Source organism: Equus caballus, chromosome 19 (assembly GCF_041296265.1).
Source record: "Equus caballus isolate H_3958 breed thoroughbred chromosome 19, TB-T2T, whole genome shotgun sequence".
In the NCBI taxonomy this organism is placed as follows: Eukaryota; Metazoa; Chordata; class Mammalia; order Perissodactyla; family Equidae; genus Equus; species Equus caballus.
Genome location: NC_091702.1, coordinates 48,376,221 through 48,395,621, shown reverse-complemented (window position 1 = coordinate 48,395,621; position 19,401 = coordinate 48,376,221). Strand labels below are relative to the sequence as shown.

The 19,401-nt window shown below is 36.8% G+C and overlaps 1 protein-coding gene and 1 long non-coding RNA gene across 24 annotated transcripts in view; one reads left to right on the top strand and one right to left on the bottom strand.

Annotated features, from left to right (window-relative positions):
• Nucleotides 1–3,619: 3,619 nt before the first annotated feature.
• LOC138919236 (uncharacterized) lies at nucleotides 3,620–13,219 on the bottom strand. Its single transcript, XR_011429239.1, has 2 exons — nucleotides 12,725–13,219; nucleotides 3,620–3,859 (listed from the first exon to the last, which is right to left on the bottom strand). It is a non-coding gene; the product is annotated as an uncharacterized lncRNA (long non-coding RNA).
• STXBP5L (syntaxin binding protein 5L) overlaps nucleotides 12,927–19,401 on the top strand; it is a 349,911-nt gene continuing 343,436 nt past the window's right edge. For 5 of the 23 annotated variants that reach the window (XM_070243724.1, XM_070243720.1, XM_070243718.1 and 2 more), the window contains exons 1-2: nucleotides 12,958–13,141; nucleotides 14,284–14,481. In XM_070243724.1, the coding sequence (XP_070099825.1) occupies nucleotides 14,293–14,481 (189 nt within the window). In that variant the 5' untranslated portion in view covers nucleotides 12,958–13,141; nucleotides 14,284–14,292. Of the gene's footprint in view, nucleotides 13,220–13,328; nucleotides 13,555–13,577; nucleotides 13,677–14,283; nucleotides 14,482–19,401 lie in introns of those variants that run through there. The other 18 variants (XM_023623682.2, XM_001500461.7, XM_070243717.1 and 15 more) reach the window with 10 other exon arrangements.

Genomic DNA, 19,401 nt, shown 5'->3' with positions numbered 1-19,401 from the left:
AGGGCTACAGGTATCTGGAAAGTAATAAGAGGAAAGTGACCAAGATATTGAGGGAAAGTAAAGCCATGTTTTATGAGGAAGAGTTGAAGAAACTGAGGATATATTTAACTTAGAGAAGAAAGAAATTGAAGAAGTGATATCTTATTAAATATTTTTAGAGTCCTTCATGTGGAAGGGTGATTACCACACTTGGACTATCCATCTTGGTTTATTTAGGCCATTAGAGATGTGACAATGCTTTCTTCTTCTGAGAATGGATGAAGTTGATAATCAGCCACTAGGAGAACATGATACTGCAAGACTTAGGTCAGTTAGTTGCCAAGATAGTATTTATACATATAACAAAAAAGGAAGGGAACAATATCTTGAGATGTTTTACAGTCTTAGTATCTTGCTATACGTCTGGAGGATTTTTGCATATTGCTACTTTGCAATATCTCTACTAGAGTATAGAGGAAGCCCATCATTCAGTGACCTAAAAGAAAACATTTACTTGGGTGTTATGATATCTCACATGAGAAAGAGATGGGCAGGGATCTCATGGGGAGAAGCAGTGATAGGATCATGTCCATAGAGCCAGACTCTATGTGAAACTTTTTGTGTCCAATCCTCTTAAGACAGGGGCTTCTCTTCTGCTCAGACGTGTAAAAGTTTAAGAAAAAGGTTATTTCCTTCAAGGGCTAAAAAACAAATGGGAGTTATATGTGATGTCTGTCACTTATTTTTCTGAACCTTTTACTCATGCTTTATAAAAAGAAACTATTATTTAACTTTTGATCTGGCAAGGAGAAGAGAGTCTTCCCCTGAGCCTCAGCTGAGTGAATTCCCAAGAAAACTTCTTTTAGGACCAATAGGTCAAAGTTGCAGAGTGACAAATTTTGGCTCCCAATAAAAACAATTTTATCATTTTCAGGATGTATTACTACTAGAGAGGTGATTCTCAACCTTGGCTGTATTGGGAATCACTTGAGAAATGTTAAAAAATTCTGATTTCTGGGGCCAGCCCTGTGGCCAAGTGCTTAAAGTTCCATGCACTCTGCTTTGGCGGTCTGGTTCAGATCCTGGTCATGGACCTACTCCACTCATCAGCCATGCTGTGGAGGCATCCCACATACAAAATAGTGGAAGATTGGCACAGATGTTAGCTCAGGGCTAATCCTCCTCACACATACACACAAAAAATAATTCTGATTTCTGGGTCCCAACCCCAGAGATTCTGATTTTGGTCTGTAGCCTCATCATGCAGATTTTTAAAAGCTCCCATGGATGTTATATTGTGCAGTCAAGGTTGAAGATCTCTTCTCTAGAGACATTTTACTCCCTCTTGCCATTGCTGGGGATAGGTGAGGGCAGGATGCTGAGGGGAAACAAGAGAGTTTCAGATACATGCTGGCTGACCACTTGGAGCAAATGTTGTTGAGATAATTTAAATATTAAACAGTTGATTGCAGTAGATGGCTTTTTATACCTTTCCCAACCTTGAGACTCTATCATTTTATATCTACCCACCACAATGAACATATATGGAATCAAAGAAATATATAAAAGGACACAAATTCCACTGAGCTCTATAAATCTGGATGATTTTGCAAGTATAGCTGTATTCCTAGTTGCTGCCTCTTTGGGTGGGTGAACTATTCTTTTATTCTGGCTGATCTTCAGTGCACATGACACAGTTTTATTAGATTACATTATGCACAGCATCACTGAGTCAAAGTGATGTTATTAGCTTGCTAGAAGAAGCTTCTTAACCAGCTGTGAGGGCTCGTTAATACACATTATGATGTTAATAGTGCACGCGAATATGTGTGAGTAGGTGGTAGAGGACAGGAATTTAAACCAAATTACAAATGTGAGAGAGACTGCAGCACATGGGGAAAAAAAGCTCATTGCCACGAGTCTCAATTATTTTTCACTATTTTCAAGGTCAAGCTGGCAATTTTTCACAACTCCTACCCACAAATGCCCTTCCTGATTGATTGACTCTTACAGCTAGAAGCTCTCCTTACACCCAGGAGGCAAGTCTGCTTTTTTATCGTATTAAAAAAACCAAAATGCCAAAGTGAAAATAATATTGAGTTTCTGTTTATTTTTATCTGAAAACTGAAATACCATGCAAACTCTAAAGCAATGAATTTAGTATTAATTTCATATTTTTAAAGAAGTTTAAATGATTTAAGAAATAATATGCTGAGGAAATTATTATTTTTACTGAAACTAAATAAAGCCTATTACAACCCTGCTAGGTAGGAATCTTCTAATTCTTCCTTCCCACTTGATAAAGCATGCTCTCTGGCATGGCAAAAGAAAGAAAATCTTTCCTTCACCATTCCAATTGTAGAATGAATAAATATGTTCATTTATAACAGTGTAGGACTTTTTCTTATGGATATTTTTGTCCCCAAAATCAATCATAACTTGGAGAATCAGGGTAAATGATTATATTTTGCATATAGAAAAGGTGAAAGGTTTCTAGGGATTCTAGTTGTCATACTGATGAAACAAAGAGAAAGACATAGGAAGTTTGGTAGAAGTAAGAGAGTGTGGTTAAATGGGAGAAGAGAGGAACAAGGTGGGAGATAGGAGCTGTTAGTAGGAGAAATCCCTCCTCAATTGCCAAAGGGGTGGGATGAGAGTGGGAAGCCATGGGTGCGTGCTGATGTTAGTATTGTCTTGAAGATTTGATGCTAGGAGGACTATGACATTCTCATTTAATGACTTCCATTTTCTCTATTCAGAGCAATGCCATCACCTGGGGTTGCAATGGGAGAGGAGAAGTTAAAGGGTTGGAAAAGGAAATATGAAATAGTTGTTGCAGACTATGGACTTGTTCAATTGATTATTTTATCTTACTCTTGGATCTTTAATGGTTTGTTCTCTGGTTTTACATCTCTGCCCCAAAATATTATTCATTCCTATCCCTTCCAGCCCCTCCTTTTTCACTTTTTCATTTCCTCTGCTTTCTCCTTTTCCTTTACTATCATACTTCTTGAAATAGTAATTTATGATAACTATCAATTCTTGCTCATATTCCATTTTCTCCCTAAATCCTTAGAGGTTGGGAAAAGGAAGATGATACAGTGAAGAAGGTGAAAGAGACCTCAAAGAAGTAGAAGGAAAATCAGCATAGAGCTGTGTTGGGGAGCTGGGTATAGAAAAAAGTTCAAGAAGAGCTAAAACCAACCTTGTCAATTCATTTGCCTCTTGTTCACTGAGGCACCTGAAAGAAATAATTGGTTATTCTTTCAATGCAACCACAGGGCTCTGCTTATACCATTCACATTACTCTCATAACAGTTTTATAATTGTCTGTCACCCCCCCATACTCAATTATTATCAGCTTTTCAAGTCAGTATTACTCTTTTTGTTTTTTGTCCCCTATAACATCTAGCATTTTACCTAGTGCAAAATATGCATGCAATGCATGTTTGTTGAATAAGAAAAGCATTTTATCTAATTTGCGGCTTAATTTCATCTTCAAATCCAGGTTCAAAATTCTAGCATGTATCATGAATATCATGTAAACTCATTCATTCAGTAAATATTTATTGAACACCTATCATGTGCCAGACACTATTATAAGTGCTGGGGATATAACCATGAACAAAACAGACAAAAATTGATGTTTGTAAGCCATTTTAGAGATTATAAAACAGACTCACATCTATTTTTGGTATTTTTCCTCTTTTCTCTTCCTGTACTATCAAAGACTAAGGCTTTCATCAAGCCTGATATGCATAAGGGGAATAAGGGTCCTTCCTCATCACCTCCTTTGCTTCTCCTATCCTTCGGAAAATGCTTTTGTAGCTACTCCCCTTGATTTCTTCAGCCTTCTTCCTTTCTTGGACTGTGGCAATCTCTGTAAGAGTTGATGAATTATAAATATGGTAACCACATTTTTAAATGTACAACTCAGGGCACATATTCTTAAAAAAGGTTTATTTTTTCTTATTTGTAAGTGAATTTAGATCAAAAGTCTTAAAGTGGTATAAAATTTAAATCACATTTAATTATACATATAATGAATATTATTTATATGTATAAATAATTATACATATAATGAAAAACCATCATTAAAAAGTATACAATTACATGAAGAGAAATAAAAAAATTCAGCCAAGACATACTAGTTAATACCATATTTGCATTGTCATTTTCATCATCTGCTGTTGAAATGACAGCACATTATTCCTCTCATACTTGTTTAAAGAACTCAGCTTGCTTAATAATTGTTTATTGTTTCCAGTTTTTTTCCAGCATTTCTTGGCAAGTCTCTGAGTACTTCATATGGATTATCAGGAAAGATTTTACAATATCAAAGGCTGCCAAAGGTTATTCCAATCTTCAAAAGTTGTTAACGAGGAAAAAAAAAAAAAACAAAGACCAAGCAAGCAAACAATAACAGCAACAACTCTCCTCCATCCTGAAGTCTGGACAAAGAGAGACTGAGTTTAATTTCTTTCTATTTGGAAGAATAATGTTTCCATGCTGAAAATCTTTAAACATATTCAACCATTTTTGATCTACAGATACATTTTCCTTTGTCCCATTTTGCTAGGAAGTTCTCATTAAGATATGACCTAAGGACACAGTGTTCATTAAACAGGTAATATGACTAAGTTAACTGCCTATTTTCTAAGATTTGCCATTCTGGGCCTCCCCAACTAAACCTAGCCAAGCTTATAGTTTCTATGAAGATTTCCTTTCTAAAGGACTAGTTAACTATTAACCTATGAATACCAAGCTCCCTACTTCCCAAGGTCCAAATCGCAACAAACAGCATTTGAGTAGTTTTCATGTTAAGGTCTTTTCCTTTAGTGGTGAAATTAAAATTTTTTTCTTACAATTTTTTTATGATCACCAATATTCATATGAGATTTTTGGTGCTGAAAAATAATAATAGCTAACACATGTGAAGGGTTTCCTATGTGCCAGGCAGCGTGTTGAGTGCCAGCATGAATTCTCTCAATCTTCACAGCCATCCTACAGGGTTGGTAATTTTATCTTCCTTTTATAGATAAGAAAATTGAAACACAGAGGAATTAAATAACTTGTTCAAGGTCACACTGAGTAAGTAGCAGACTCAGGTCAGTCTGAAATCAGAGTTCCTGCTCTTAAAAATACACTATTGTGTATCCCCCCCTTCCCCCTAGGTTTTGCCACTCAAATTTAAAAACGGCATCATGAAAAACAGCGGTATTTGTTGAGAAACTCGATGGTTTTTGAGGTAGTTTATGAGAACAATGGTACAGAATATTTCAAATAGAAACTGTTACAGAAAATTCAAGAATTTTAGTCTCCATAATTAAAGCACATTAGACACAGACATACTTGAAAAACTACGCAAAACAAAGTAATATTTGCATTAAAAGAAGAATTATGGCTAAAGACAATAGAGAGTGGGAATAATGGGGAGGAAGGAACAAGGCAGAGAAATAAAATTTGTTTTTCTAACTGAGGAGAGCGAGAAGAAGCTATAAATCACTTTGGCCGTTACTGAAAAGATACTTGTAAAGTTCCTCAGCTTGGCAAAGGTTAAGAGAACAACAACGTTTTGTCAGCCCAAGCTAGCTAAGGAGCTGGTTGAAACAGAAAGCTTATCCTACATGGCCAGAGAGGACCCAGTTAAAGGGTTCTCTCTTGTCTTAGAGTCTGCAACTGGGCAGGCAAGAAGTCACGCATCCTTCCCCTACTCTCATGACTCTGTTTTGGAACTTTTGTTTATGGTAAAGCGAAGTCAGGCTGGCATCCTGGTTTATTTTCTAAAATGCTAGTGTGCCAATTTTAGCAGAGGTAATAATTAATATGGACAGTTACAAAATCCTAACATCTAACCCTTTTTTAGCCATTATAAAAAAATTAATTCAGTAACGGCATTATTACATTTCATCATTGTCATCATGAAAACAAACCACATCCCTACGTAAACTGGTGCAATCATCACGAGTCATGGTGAATCAAAGCTTTAGGAAACAAGAGAGGCCAGGTCTAAAAGGGATCATTTCCACTTGTCTACATATTCCAAACCCAAGAAAGGCTGTCAACTCTTTGTAGTTTTTAGCATCGAGATCAGGGTCAGAGAATCTATGGTCTGAATCTTGCTCTCAGGTTCAATTTGTATAACAAATTCCAAGGGTTCACATCTCTATTTAGTCTATAGTGGCAAAAACCCAATCTAGTTTGAAAAGTCTTAAATGTTCTTTTAAGATTTGTTTATTTTCCTATGAAATTATCCTTCTGTAGGTCTATCTATATTTCTTTCTCTACCCTTTAAGCTCTCCCTGTGCTTATTTTCTCACTTTTCCCCTCAAATAAAAATAACATATGACAAAATAATAATTTAAATTTGTTAATATAATTGAATGGAGGTTTATATTATTTTTAAATTCAGAAATCAAACATGAATTACTAAGTTTCTTTCTAACCTTAAAGTTCTGTGAAAACTTATATTTCTTCCTCCAAATTGAAATTACAAGCTTTATTGAATTATGTTTTACCTTGTCACATTTTTCTGCTGTTTAGTTGATCATCCTTACCAATTCTTGTCATGTTAAAATTCTTTTTGAATTTTTTCAACATCTAAACAAAAATAAGTCAGTGTAGGTGGTATGCGATATCACTTTACAAAGGTTCATTGTAACATGAGTTCTCCACAGGAACCTAAGCTCTTAATGAGGGTATAAATTAGTACAATCTTTTAAAAATAAAATTTAGAACTATGCATGAAGACATATAATTCTGACCTAGTAACATCCCCTAAGAAAAAATCTGATAGAGGAGTTCATCTAAGGAATTAATATTATGCAAATTTTTAATATATGAGGCACATTTATGAAAAAAAATCTGAAACCTTGTCAAAGATTTAGTATGTGTTCTCTCCATTATTATATATGATAGTGTAAAATTAGATATAAATAAAATATCCAAGAATATGAAAAAGATAAAATATACTGCATAAATATCCATATGATTGAATATAATATTGACATTAAAAATGGTATTTCTGAAGAATATTTACTGAAATGGAGAAAGCTTGCAACAAAATGTTTAGTTAAAAAAAAATCCAGGAATAAAAATGGTATATACTGGACACTTCCAATTTGTTTAAAAATGTCCTGAAAAGGCCTGGAAATAAATCTCTGGATTTGCTAAAGTTTCTATAATAAGCACACCTTACTTTTATAATCAGATATACATGCACGTGTATATAAATAGAAATATTAATAAAAAATGTGATCCCTAGGAATCCCTAATTGGGAGATGGATACTTTTTAAGATTCCTGTGTTTTTTACCTACTGTAGGCTGCAGGTCATCTCTGTTGGCCAGTACCTACGTGGATACCCTTTTAATCACCTTTTCAATGAAGCTTTGAAGTATTTAGGAAGAGAATGCAGTGAACTTTGACTAAATAAATCATATAAAGACAGAACTTTGGATTGGAAAGAACCTTAAAGATCATCTAGTCTAAACCTTCTTCCTCTCCTTCAATTGCAGCAACAGTCAATCCACAGATGCAAGGGACTTTTATATTAATAATAATAGGAAAATAAATTGAACTCTAAAGTCAATTCCTATAAACTATTTCACTAAAGTAAAAGAATAATGAAAATAATAACAATATATTTGTATAATGGTTTGCATTCTACAAATCATACATGCATACATAATCTCATTTGTTCCATATAATAGCCTATATAATAGCTTATATAAAGGAAAAACTGAGGATTAGAGGTTGCCAGGGCTTTTAGTGCCCCAGCTAGAAAACTCAGTCCTGTCCCAAAACTAAATCCCTTTCTCTTACCACATCTCAAAGTGATGGATGGATATGTGAAAATCTATTTTAAAAGATGTACAAAGAGCTGATTTTAATTACATGTTTAATAGCAAATATTTGAGTTTTGCCCTAGAAGGCATGAGTTCTGTTTGCAATTCTGTCCTTGACTGTGTGCTGAGCCATACTTTGTATGTTTTGGGTCAATCCTAATGACCCCTGGCTGTTTATCGGAAACCCCTGAGAGCTATGACATTATTTAATTAACCCTGTGGTCTCTCCCTTTGTGGGCTTGGAGTAGGCTGAATAAGAGATTTTAATGCTGGTTGCTATTTCCTGCCATATGACAGAAAGCTGACAATGATCAATCAGCACCCCTCCCGAAGGATGTATAATAGAGTCAGAAAAAAGTCAGATGAAGATTTAGTAAGGAAGGTAATTCCTAAGCCTCTTGAAAGTTTTACCAGAAAGGATACAGGTGGAACCTATTTTTCAACTGTGTTTCCTTAGTGAAATTCTAACTCCCAGAATGGCAAATAATAAAGGATGGTGCTATAACTTGATTGAGGAGTCAGAAGTGGGTGATAAATTAGGTTGCTCAGCCTAAGACCCACTAACTCACAGGAAGCACACTGAAAATGTTCACACTTGCTAATGTAAATAATTGCCAGCCTGGCCTTATGGTAAGTCTTGCATCATCACCCTCCCCTCCACCCAAATTCTCCTTTCAGCGGTTCTGATATTTACTGAGACTACAGCCTCTCTAAGCGATTTAGTACTGCCTTGCTACATCTAATTAGTTATTGAATAATTGATTTTCTTCTTTTTTAGTGGGATAGTCCCCTGGGACTCTTAATATATTTCAAATTATAGTGAGATTTCTTGTGTGATAAGAACCTCTTACTAGCTTGCCATCTCAATAGTTCTCTGCTTCTAGTACTCAGTCCTCCCGACTCCCAAATGTCTTTTTAGTTCTAGTATCCAAACTCCTTAGCAGCTATTTTCCATTTTTTCTGTTCTGTCTGTTTTATCCTAATACTTAGATTTTGTAATAATTTCCTTTTCTAATATCAAATATCTGTATAATGGGATTTCTTTGGTGTCTCCAAAGAAATCTAATAGCATAAGTAAAGAGCTTTGGGATACAATTTATATGAGTCCAAATTCCTATTTCACAACCTACTAGATGTATGATGTTGGGCATACTACTTAACCTTTCTTTGCTTCCATTTTCTCACCTATAAAATGGAGTTATCAATAGCTACCGCACATGATTGTTGTGAGGATTAAATGAGAAACTAAATGGAAAATTGTTTACACAGTCTCAGCTCATAATAGATGCTCTCCTCAAAGAATGTTGAATTTGATTACCATATGGTTTTGTGAGTTGTGCCCCCCCCCCCCAGAATTCATATGTTGATGTCCCAACCCCTAGAATGTTACTGTATTTGGAGATAGTACATTTAAGAGGTGATTAAGTTAAAATGAAGCTATTAGGATGGGCCTTAATCCAATCTGACTGATGTCCTTATAAAAAGAGGAAATTTGGGCACATAGAGAAAAGACCATGTGAAGATACAGTAAGAAGAAAGTCACCTGCAAGCAAAGGAGAGAGGCCTCAGAAAAAAACAAACCTGAGGACACTTTGATCTTGGGCTTCCAGCCTCCAGAACTGTGAGAAAATTAGTTTCTGTTGTTTAAGCCACCCAGTCTGTAGTATTTTGTTATGGCAGCCCTGGCCAACTGACATGCTCACTACTATACAACATATACTCATTGTTTCAGAAGAATTGACCCCTGCTTTTTTCTTATTTCAGGTCCTACTTAGTCCTCTAATTAGTATTAGGGCAGTGATTAAGAGCATGATCTTAGATGTTAACATAGAAGTTAGGCTTGAATTTGAAGACTGGGTTATCTAACTAAGTGACCATGAGTGAATTTCTCAAATGTTTCTGAGTCTCAAATCTCACCTATAAAATGGGGACAACATTTATCTCATAGAGTTATAATAAAGATAAAATTAAAAGAGATGCTTGTAAATTTCATAGTATAGTATCTGAATAACTAATAGAACTTATTATCTTTATATATGATGAACCATTTACACGTGTTTTGTCACTTTGGCTTAGATTTCTCCAAGTCTAGTCAGTTAAGCAAATATTCTCTGTGTGAAGTGCCACACATGTACATACTTTCTACAATTATTTGATTATTTTTTGCATGTGGAAAAGCAGCTTCTATTAGCTTCATTGTTGGCTTGAATCCAAGATCATAATCCCTTAAAGTGAGTTGTAATATATTTTTAGCATATATTCTAAAAATTCTTCCAATGTACTGGATTTATTTAAATGATTTAATGATTCTGTCCCAAAACCAAGCTTAGGCTATTTTTCCTTTTTGCAATTCATCATGCTTAGGAAGAACTGCAATTCTTCATTCTAGGAAGACATCATGGCTTATCAGAAACTCCTCTCCATGAGGCATTCTTCTAGTTTGCAGTAGAATGATCAAAGCTCTCCAGTATTATTATCTGACCTAATTATAAAATTCCCTAGATTATTTATAAGGTATATTTCATGGTCTGAACTCATTCCCTTTACCAGATGGTTTATAAAATAACATCTTATTTCTCTTTAATTAATTAAGGATGGAATTTGCTTCCATACACATTGTACTGCTCTTACCTTTTAAGATTTTTAGGCTATAGTTTATGCTGTCTCCTCACATACATAATGCACTCTGTCTCTTGCTCATTTGTATCCTCCTCTCAGTTTGTGAATTGGCATCACAATATCCTCTGTCCACAGGTTCTCTCTCTCTATGAGACTGAAATTATGTTAAGATTTTTACTTGTCATTTGTTCAAATCAATATTTACTGGGCACTTACTATATGTAAGGTACTGTGCTATCTATTGTGGAGGGACAAAGATAGTTAAAATAGTCCCAAAGAGTCCAAAATGTCAGCCTAATCATATTTTATTTTTTTAGTTTTCTAATATTTGTTTGAAAGCATTGATATACTTTCACTTGGCTTTACTTCTACTTCTCATTCCTATTTGTTGTCCCATCTGAAGGGAGATCTACTCTGTTACCTCTTTTTAACTCAAGTAGGCCAATGAATTCCCTCTAGGGTCCTCAAGCAGAGTCTCTGTCAATTTGTTTTGTGTACTTGTCCTTCTCAGTTCTCTCTCAATTTAAAGAATAAAAACCACTCCTTAGTTTGTTAAGTTGGTATAGTGTTAATGTTGGATGGTTTAAGGGGTTTTCTTGCAAAAGTTACATCTCACTTTGCTGAATCACTCTCATCAAGAAACCAAACTACCACTTGGTATAGGCTTGTTTCCATTTATTTGAAAATTAAGAAGTTGTTGATAGACTTTCTGATGAAGGGAAGGAAGACATCTAAACCCATTATTTTAGACAACAATGCCTACTACTCAAAGAGTTAGAGCAACCCCCCTCCCTCATCTTTTTTTTTTTTTTTTTAAAAGAAAAGCCAGACTTAAAAAAGAGGAAAGCAAACCTCTTTAGCCTTAATAGGCACCCATGCTTGGAGGTGAAATGGGCTAGGAGGAAGAGAAGAAAAAAGTGGAAAAGAGAGTAAAGACAAAGATACATACTGTTAGAAAGCCAATCCAATAGAATTTAGAACCCTACCAAGATCTAGTTTACATTAGACATGGTGTTTGTTTCCACCCTTATCTTTACCTCTCCCAAACAGGATATAATTGGGTATCATCCCATAAATCTTTTACTAAAAACCATTAATAAACCAACTGTTCAAAACCCTTTAACTACCTTTTATATGTGAAACAGTGTGCCAGGTGCTAAACAAGATAGGAGAAATACACAATTCTATGTCTGCCTTCAAGAGTGTTACTGTCTAGCTGTGCCAATGAGAGACTACCAGACAGTACTGGGGGTCTTTGAGAGGTCTCAAAAGGAGTAAAATAGACATTAAGTACTGAAAAATTCAAAAGGAGAGAGGGAGCATTGAGCTGAGGATCCAAAAAAACTGGGCTCTATTCTGTCTCTGCCATTTCCTCGCTATGTGACCTTGGGCAACTCATTTCTCTCTTTCAGGTCTCCCCTTTCATTTCTCTCATCCCTTTCCTCCATAAAAAACAAACAAACAAACAAACAGAAAAAAAAAGAGAGAGAGAAAGAGAAAGAAAGAAAAAAGAAGAGGTCATCCTAGAAGATTTCTAAAATGTAAGAACGTTTGGGATGATTACTAAGGAGCTCTGTTGTGTTGCCCGGACTGAAGTCTACAGCTAGCTATGGCCCTCTGAGCTGCCCTTCATTTTCACAGATCAAGAAATCGAGGTATAGATTTTGCCCAACTCAGTAGCGAGTCAGAGATCAGAACTAAATCTTCCCATCCTGACGCTGTTTTTAAAAAATCCTGCACCGAACAGTGCATCTTTCAAAATGATTATTGTGATTCACAGAAAAAGCTTAAAATATATTCTTAACACGGTTTACTAAGTGAGAGAAAGAAAAAATAATCTTTGTATATGTGAAAATAGAGGGAAGGGGTAATTCTACGTATTAGAGGGAACACGGTGAGCAATTAATTCCTTAGTATCTGGAAGGCTGTATATTCCAAAACTCTGTTGAAGCACAATTCTCTCTGGCAGAGGTGACCCGTTAAGCCATTATGCAAGCAGCAGGGCAGTGAGGGGAGCCCAACAGATGCACCTGGGAGAGCGGGAAGAGGCTCATATAGGCATAAACTGCGAAACACTTCCCCAGTTCACAATATTGTCCAGCGCCTGACCTAGGGAAACCCTCCTGCAACCTCGGACTCAAGGAGCCCAAGTTCGCACGCTTCCAGGCATTCTATTGATTCACACTTGCGTCCTTCAACAGGTAGCGCCAATTACAACCCCCAAAGCACGGCCCCCCAGCATACTGGCCAATACCGCTGTCAATCAAATACTTCACCTACCTTTCTAAATTCTCCCCTCTTCCTTTCATTGGCTTTTTCTTCGGCCTATCCCCAATTTCTCCCGCGCCTCGCGACCGCAGAACTTGGCCCTGTGGATCCTAGGATTGGAGCCGAGGCTGCTCCCGCCCTTTGACGTCCCGGTGCTCTCCGCCCCTTTTGCCGGCCCCGGGCCGCCCGGGAAGGAGGGGGCGGGGCGGCCAAGGGGGCGGTTCGGGGCGGGGCTTGCCTCCCACGGCGGGAGGGCGGAGCCTGCGGTGGAGGCTGCCTGCTCGGTTAGGACCTCGGAGAGCGCCGGGCGCCGTGACCAGAGGGACTGGAGAGGCGGCCGGAGCCAGGCTGGACCGACGCCTGCGAGCCCGCCACCCTCCGCTCCCTCAGCTTCCTGGGCTGGCAGGCGGCTAGTGGCGGTGGAGGAAGGTGCCTAAGTCGGGAGTCAGATAGTCATACCTCTGGGACGCCGACGCCGCTGTCCAGCCGCGGCTTCCTCACACCTGTGTGTGTGTCTGTGAGCGTGAGCGCCCGCGCGCCAACGTCTGTGTGAGGGTGTTTGTGTGTGCTCCGGCTGGGCGCGCGAACGTCCGTGTGAGGGTGTTTGTGTGTTCGCGCGCCCGCGGGCGAGAGCCCCGCGCCTCGGCGTTCGGCCCGGGGAGGGACGGCGGGAGCTGCGGCTCTGCACGCCCAGCAGACTGAGGCGGGACTCGGGCCGCAGCAGTCGCCGCCCCTGCCTCACGTCCCCCAAGAGCAGCCGCTGTGCTGCGGGGAGAGCGGACGGCGGGCGAGCGCGGCGACGGCTGCGGGCAGAGCGGCGCGGGAGGCCGGGGGGTGGGGGGGTGAGGAACGTTGAGGAGGGGAGAGGAGGGAGGGGGCTGGAGACGCGGGGAGGGAAGCGGGAGGCGGAGGGAGAAGCGGAGGCAGCCGGCGCCGCCGCTCGCCCCTCTCGTCGGCTGTTGCTGTGGGTCGTCCGGAGATGCTTTGGGGTCCGGGCTCTTGGGGAGTGGGGAATGGAAGAAGGGCCCCTCATTTCCTATTGAGAAAAAAGGAACATTGAAGATGAGGGGGGAGAGCCCAGAAGGTAGTGGCGGAGTAAATAGCGGCTCCCGGCTCCAACATCGTTTTTCTGAAAATAAAATATTCTGAGCTGAACCTTTAGAAGGAAAGCCCGCCCTTAAGAGAGACAGAATCTTGGTCTGTCGGACTCTGGTTTGATTGTATAATAATGATGATATAATGCTAATGACGATGATGACACTGCCTTTTATTTTTACCCCAGTGCTGATAAAGCGTAGCTACAGCTGGGGAAAAAGCCCTTGAAAATTTGATGTACCAGGAGCAAAGACCATGGCTTTTGGAATTGTGTTTTATTATTTTTTTTTGGAAGGATATGCTTTTTAGAATTAAAATTTGACAAAATGAAGGCTCATTTTTGTTTTTAAAGTCATTTATAGCCAATGCTCGTAAAATGGGGACTGGCTACTGCCTTGACTAATGAAAAGCTAAACACTTTTACCCAGGTATAATTCCAGGTGTTAAGTCACCTTTTCCTTTGATTTTCTCAACAGTTTTTTAAAATGAAGAAGTTTAATTTCCGAAAAGTTTTGGATGGCTTAACTGCCTCCTCCCCCGGCAGTGGTAGCAGCAGTGGCACTAACAGTGGTGGTGGGGCTGGAAGTGGTTCCGTGCACACAGGAGGGACTGCGGGGATTCTCAGAGAGGAGATTCAGGAAACCCTGACTTCGGAGTATTTCCAGATTTGCAAGGTAAGTTTTTGAATTGGCTTAACACCTATTATTTCTTCGTTTTACTGTTGTAAGGAAAGAAGGGTTAAACAACAAAAAAAACCCCACCAGGGACTGGAAATTGTTGAGATGCCAGAATCAGAGTCTGGTGCAGGGAACTCTGTGGATAGGTCAGTTTGAATTAATAAAGACATTATAGGCATCAACTTCAGCATCAATTTCAAAGCAATGGTAGTTTTAGTTAAGGGGGAAATAGGTAAACAGAAAAAGTAGAATTTGCAAGATAATGTTAAGGCCCAACAGTGGACAAAATTTTAATGTAATATTCATGTATAAGTAGTAAACTGAAGGAAGAAACTGTAATTATTAATCTCGTGTTGTCATTCAGAGAAACTAATTGTTTTTTATTTCACTGTTCAGTATAAAATAATTAAAGCTATTAAGATGTTGCTAGAATTAAGTAGATAATAGCTAGATGAATCTATCCATTTAAAAAGATCTAACGGCATTGTTTTAAATTCGTTGTTTAAGATTCTGAATAAAAACACCACCAGATTCTTAAACTCTTAAATAAAGAAACAAACAGATGTCATGGGCTTAATACTTGTAAGAACTTGTAATACTTGTCAGAACTCAAAAATAGCCTGTGTTCAGGTTTAGTGAGGAAACCTTTTAGGTAATTGTACTTTAATGTTGAGCTTTTAATGAGTAAGCAAAAGAGTTTCTGGTGTGAGAGATGAGGGTTTACAAAATAAATATTATGTTAATATCTAGAAATATTGTTACATTTTCTGATGTAAAGTGGTTTACAATTTTTATTGTCTTTTTTTAGCATAGCCTCGAAATGTACTTTAGACCTGCCATGTGCAATAAAATCTAAACATGATTCACTCATATGTAGTTCATATGATACATTCATATGATACAGATAATTAGGGTTTTATAAATGTGTTTGAATAAATAAGAAATAGTACATTTTTAAAATAACAGAAATTAAGTATTAAATTTGTTGGTACTTCAAAAATTTTTTTGAAATTATTATTTTTGTAGTAAACAAATTATGTATAATGAGATGTTTCAATTATGCCTTAATCTCCATTCCCAGTAGGGTCATTATAAAAACATTAAATCTATAATCATTAAAATATTATAAATTAGTTTACATAAAAAATAGTTTATTTAGAATTAGATAAACAGATTAATTCTAACCTACTCTGGGAGGTTTGTGTACAATACAATTTTGTCCTAAATTTGAAATAATAGATATTTCGTCACCTTAGGGAGGGGCTTAACAGTGGTCAGGAGACAAATATGTAAAAGGTCCTGGAGGCCAAATTTGAACTGCTAGGCAGGGGAATTATGCCCTGATTCTCTAATCTTTGACATATTACTTTTTCCATTCCAAGATTCAGAAAAAAATTCCAAATTCTCTCAGTTCGTGAATGTGATAGTGATGCAGGAGAGTTTTAGTAGAGGTAAAACTGGTAAAGAAAGGATAGGCTTCTGAAACAGAATGCGTTCGGCTGTTGAGGTGAATGCAAGAGAGGAAAATAGGGTATATAGTCATCTTCCTATTTATTCAGATAAGAGATAGTCATCAAAAGTGGCAGAAGTTAAATAAATACTATTTCAAAAGCATACAGCATGGTAAGAAGAGCACTGGCTTAGGAACCAGAAAATTTGTATTTTATTTAAAGTTCTGCCACTTGCCAGCTATATAATCTTGTGCAAGCCATTTATCTGCCTTGAGGCTTGATTTTCTTATTTGTAGTATGGTAATAAGTATTTCTGCTTTTCTTAGCTAAGAGGGTTATTTGGAAGATCAAACAAGATAATTAGGAGAAGACAATGTATAAAATGGAAAAAGCAATAAAATGTGTATTTATATTTTTGTTAAAGTTTTAAAATCACCTTGTTCTTGGTGGAATGACTATAACCAGTGGGTTATAATAATATTAGGTAACAATTTTTGAGGAAATTATGAGGATAGATAGCTATATAAGCTGAACACTAATAGTATTGAAATCTCACTAAATGGGCAAAGTACTATGGTATCTTTGGATAGGAATATAGTTAATTTTAGAAAAGTGGTTATATGACTGCACTTTAGGTTACCTAGACTATAATAAAATATATAAAAATGGATTAAGAAATTCCAAAATTAGAACTGTTACTAAAATGGAGACTTCATTTGGACTCACTGATTATATTTGCAAAGAACACTCTATTCTGAATACTAAGCAGTTGGCACCTTCTGGGTACTTTTACCTTTTCAACATGCCCAAAATTAAAGTATAAATCTAGAATCTGCCCTTTTGAAAACCATTTTCCTCTCTATTTTCTGATCAGTCATCAGATCCTCTCTATTCTATTTCCTTAGTATTTCTGAAATTTATTCCCTTTTCACCATCTCCAGGACTTGTTCATTCCATCATATTTTCTTGCTTGGTCTTTTGAAATCACTTCCTAACTGATCTTCTCACCTCTTGTTTTACCCTATTCCGATTTGTTTTATTATAATAATGGTTATTTCTGAATTATGTTAATTATGCATTTCTCTACTTAAAATTCTATCTTGGTTTCCCTAGAGCAGTGATGCTCTACAAACAAAAGTCTTATGTGAAATCCCAATAAATAACATCTATTAAAACAGATAAATGTGATACTTTATTGGCATACTCTTTTTAAATAAACTATAATAATAAATTATACAGCTAATCAATAAAAAACTTGGTTATTATATTTGATTTTTGTTGTATAATTTTATCTATAGGCAAGTAGTAGGACATTTGTTAGCTTTAAAAAAGTAAAAGTAGAAAGCTACAACCTTTATAGCCAGTGACACATCTATAAGAAGTTCAAAAACAGAAATGATAGAAGAACTTTTTGTTCAAGGTCAGCAAAAAACAAGTTAATACATTGGTTTACAACAATCCGTTTGAAATGTAATATGTATGCATTTGAATGCTCATGTTCAGATATTTGTGAAATACATACATTAACTGCCTTTTCTGAACTTGAATTCTGTGAAACACAATTTGAAACCACTGCTCTGTATATAATAAACTTCAAACTGCTTAACTTGATCTGTATATAGAACCTTCAGAAGGGGTTCCTGTTTACCTTTCCATCCTCATTTCCTCAACCCCCTGAGCATACTGCATTCCCTGAAAGCATCATATTTTCTCCTATCTCACTGCCTTTTCTCAGTCTATTGCTTCTGACTAGAATATCTCTTCCAGCTTTAATATAATTGGAGAATTTCCAGTTACCCTTTACTACATAGTTCAAACATCACCTCCATAAAACCAGCTGTGACCACCGCCTTCCTCATCTACCTGCCCCAGGCAGACTTAGTTGTTTTTTCTGTTCTCTGTTTTCCTGTAGCAACTGGCATATACCTATAGTGTGAATTTAGCACTAGATTGTGATTAAAAAATTTTTTTCTGTCACTGTTATACTATGAACTCTTTGGGAGGCAATTGTATTTTGTTTCCTTATCATTCTTAGAGTGCTCACTTACATAGTGGTCCAGTGGTTCTCAACTCTGTCTAAAAGAGAGATTTCTAGCTCCACCTCAGTCTTAGAGAATCAAAGTCTCTAGGGATGGGGCCTATGAACTTGCATTTTTAAAAAAAGCCCCACAGGAGATTCTGATGCACAGTCAGTATTGAGAACCATTGTAGTAGGCACTTGATATACTTTGGGAATGAAGCGGCATATACATGGTTGTTTGATTAATTGAAAAGACATTACAACAGAAAGTCATTAATAATGATATATATCTTACACATTTTATTTTAACTGAAAACATATAAATATACATCCATTTACTAAGCAATTGATAAACGAACCAAGATTTTTTTGAGTATTGGTTCTCTGATTGGAGTTCTGTGTGGACCGCTCTTCCATAAACCATCCCAAATTCATTATGTATAATTTTCAGCTTTAGTTTATTTAAAGTAGAATAAGAACTTATATGCTTTTGAAGCAAACTAAGTATCCGGTCTCTCTAGATGATATATATATGTATCATCTGACACAGTTTATACGTGTGTGTATGTGTGTAATCTATATACATATATATATATATAATCTCTCTCTATATATTCATCCCTATAGTTAACTGGCCCACATCTAATTAAGCTGGGAACAGGAGAGTTTGAGTATTCTAGCTAGAGAGTTTACTAGTTTCAAGCATTCAATGAACCATTAGTATCAATCTGTGTTTTACAAAGAAAAAGGAGAGTTTTGTTAATTTGTCAGGCTGGCTAAATTAAAATTAGAAAGCTTCATCTGTAAAATATCCCATTTGACCTTCATAACAGTCCTGTAAGAAAGGCAAGGAAAGTGTTGATATTTTTATTTTACTGATAAGACTTCTGAAGTCAGAGAATTTAAGCGGTATTCTTAGGTCTCCAAGTTGGTAAAAGATATAGTCATCTTTCTTATTTATTAGAAAAGACAACATGATCAAATCCTCAGAAACATGGAGACTTTGAGGAGATAAAGAGACTATTCTGTTGACTCTCCATTCAAAATACATTCCAAATCTGACCACATCTCTTCACATCCACATCTGTTGCGTAGACTATAGTCTTCTAAGTGTTTTCCCTCCTTTGACTCAGGCTTTATCTCAGTCTCATCTCATAATAGATAGGAGAATCCTTTTAAAATTTAAATCATATCATGCCATTCCTGTTCAAGACTCCCCAATGGCTTTTCATTTTTCTTAAAAATAAAGTCATAAGTCCTGTTATGTCTCATAAAGCTCTAAATGATCTGACCCCTGACAAGACATCATTTTCAATTGTTCTTTCTCTTACCTACTCTGCACCAGCTATATTGTCTTTCTTACCATTTCTCAGACATGATTTCTGCCTCAGGCTTTTACATTTACTGTTTCCTTTACATGGAACACTTTTCCCCAAAATAATTGTA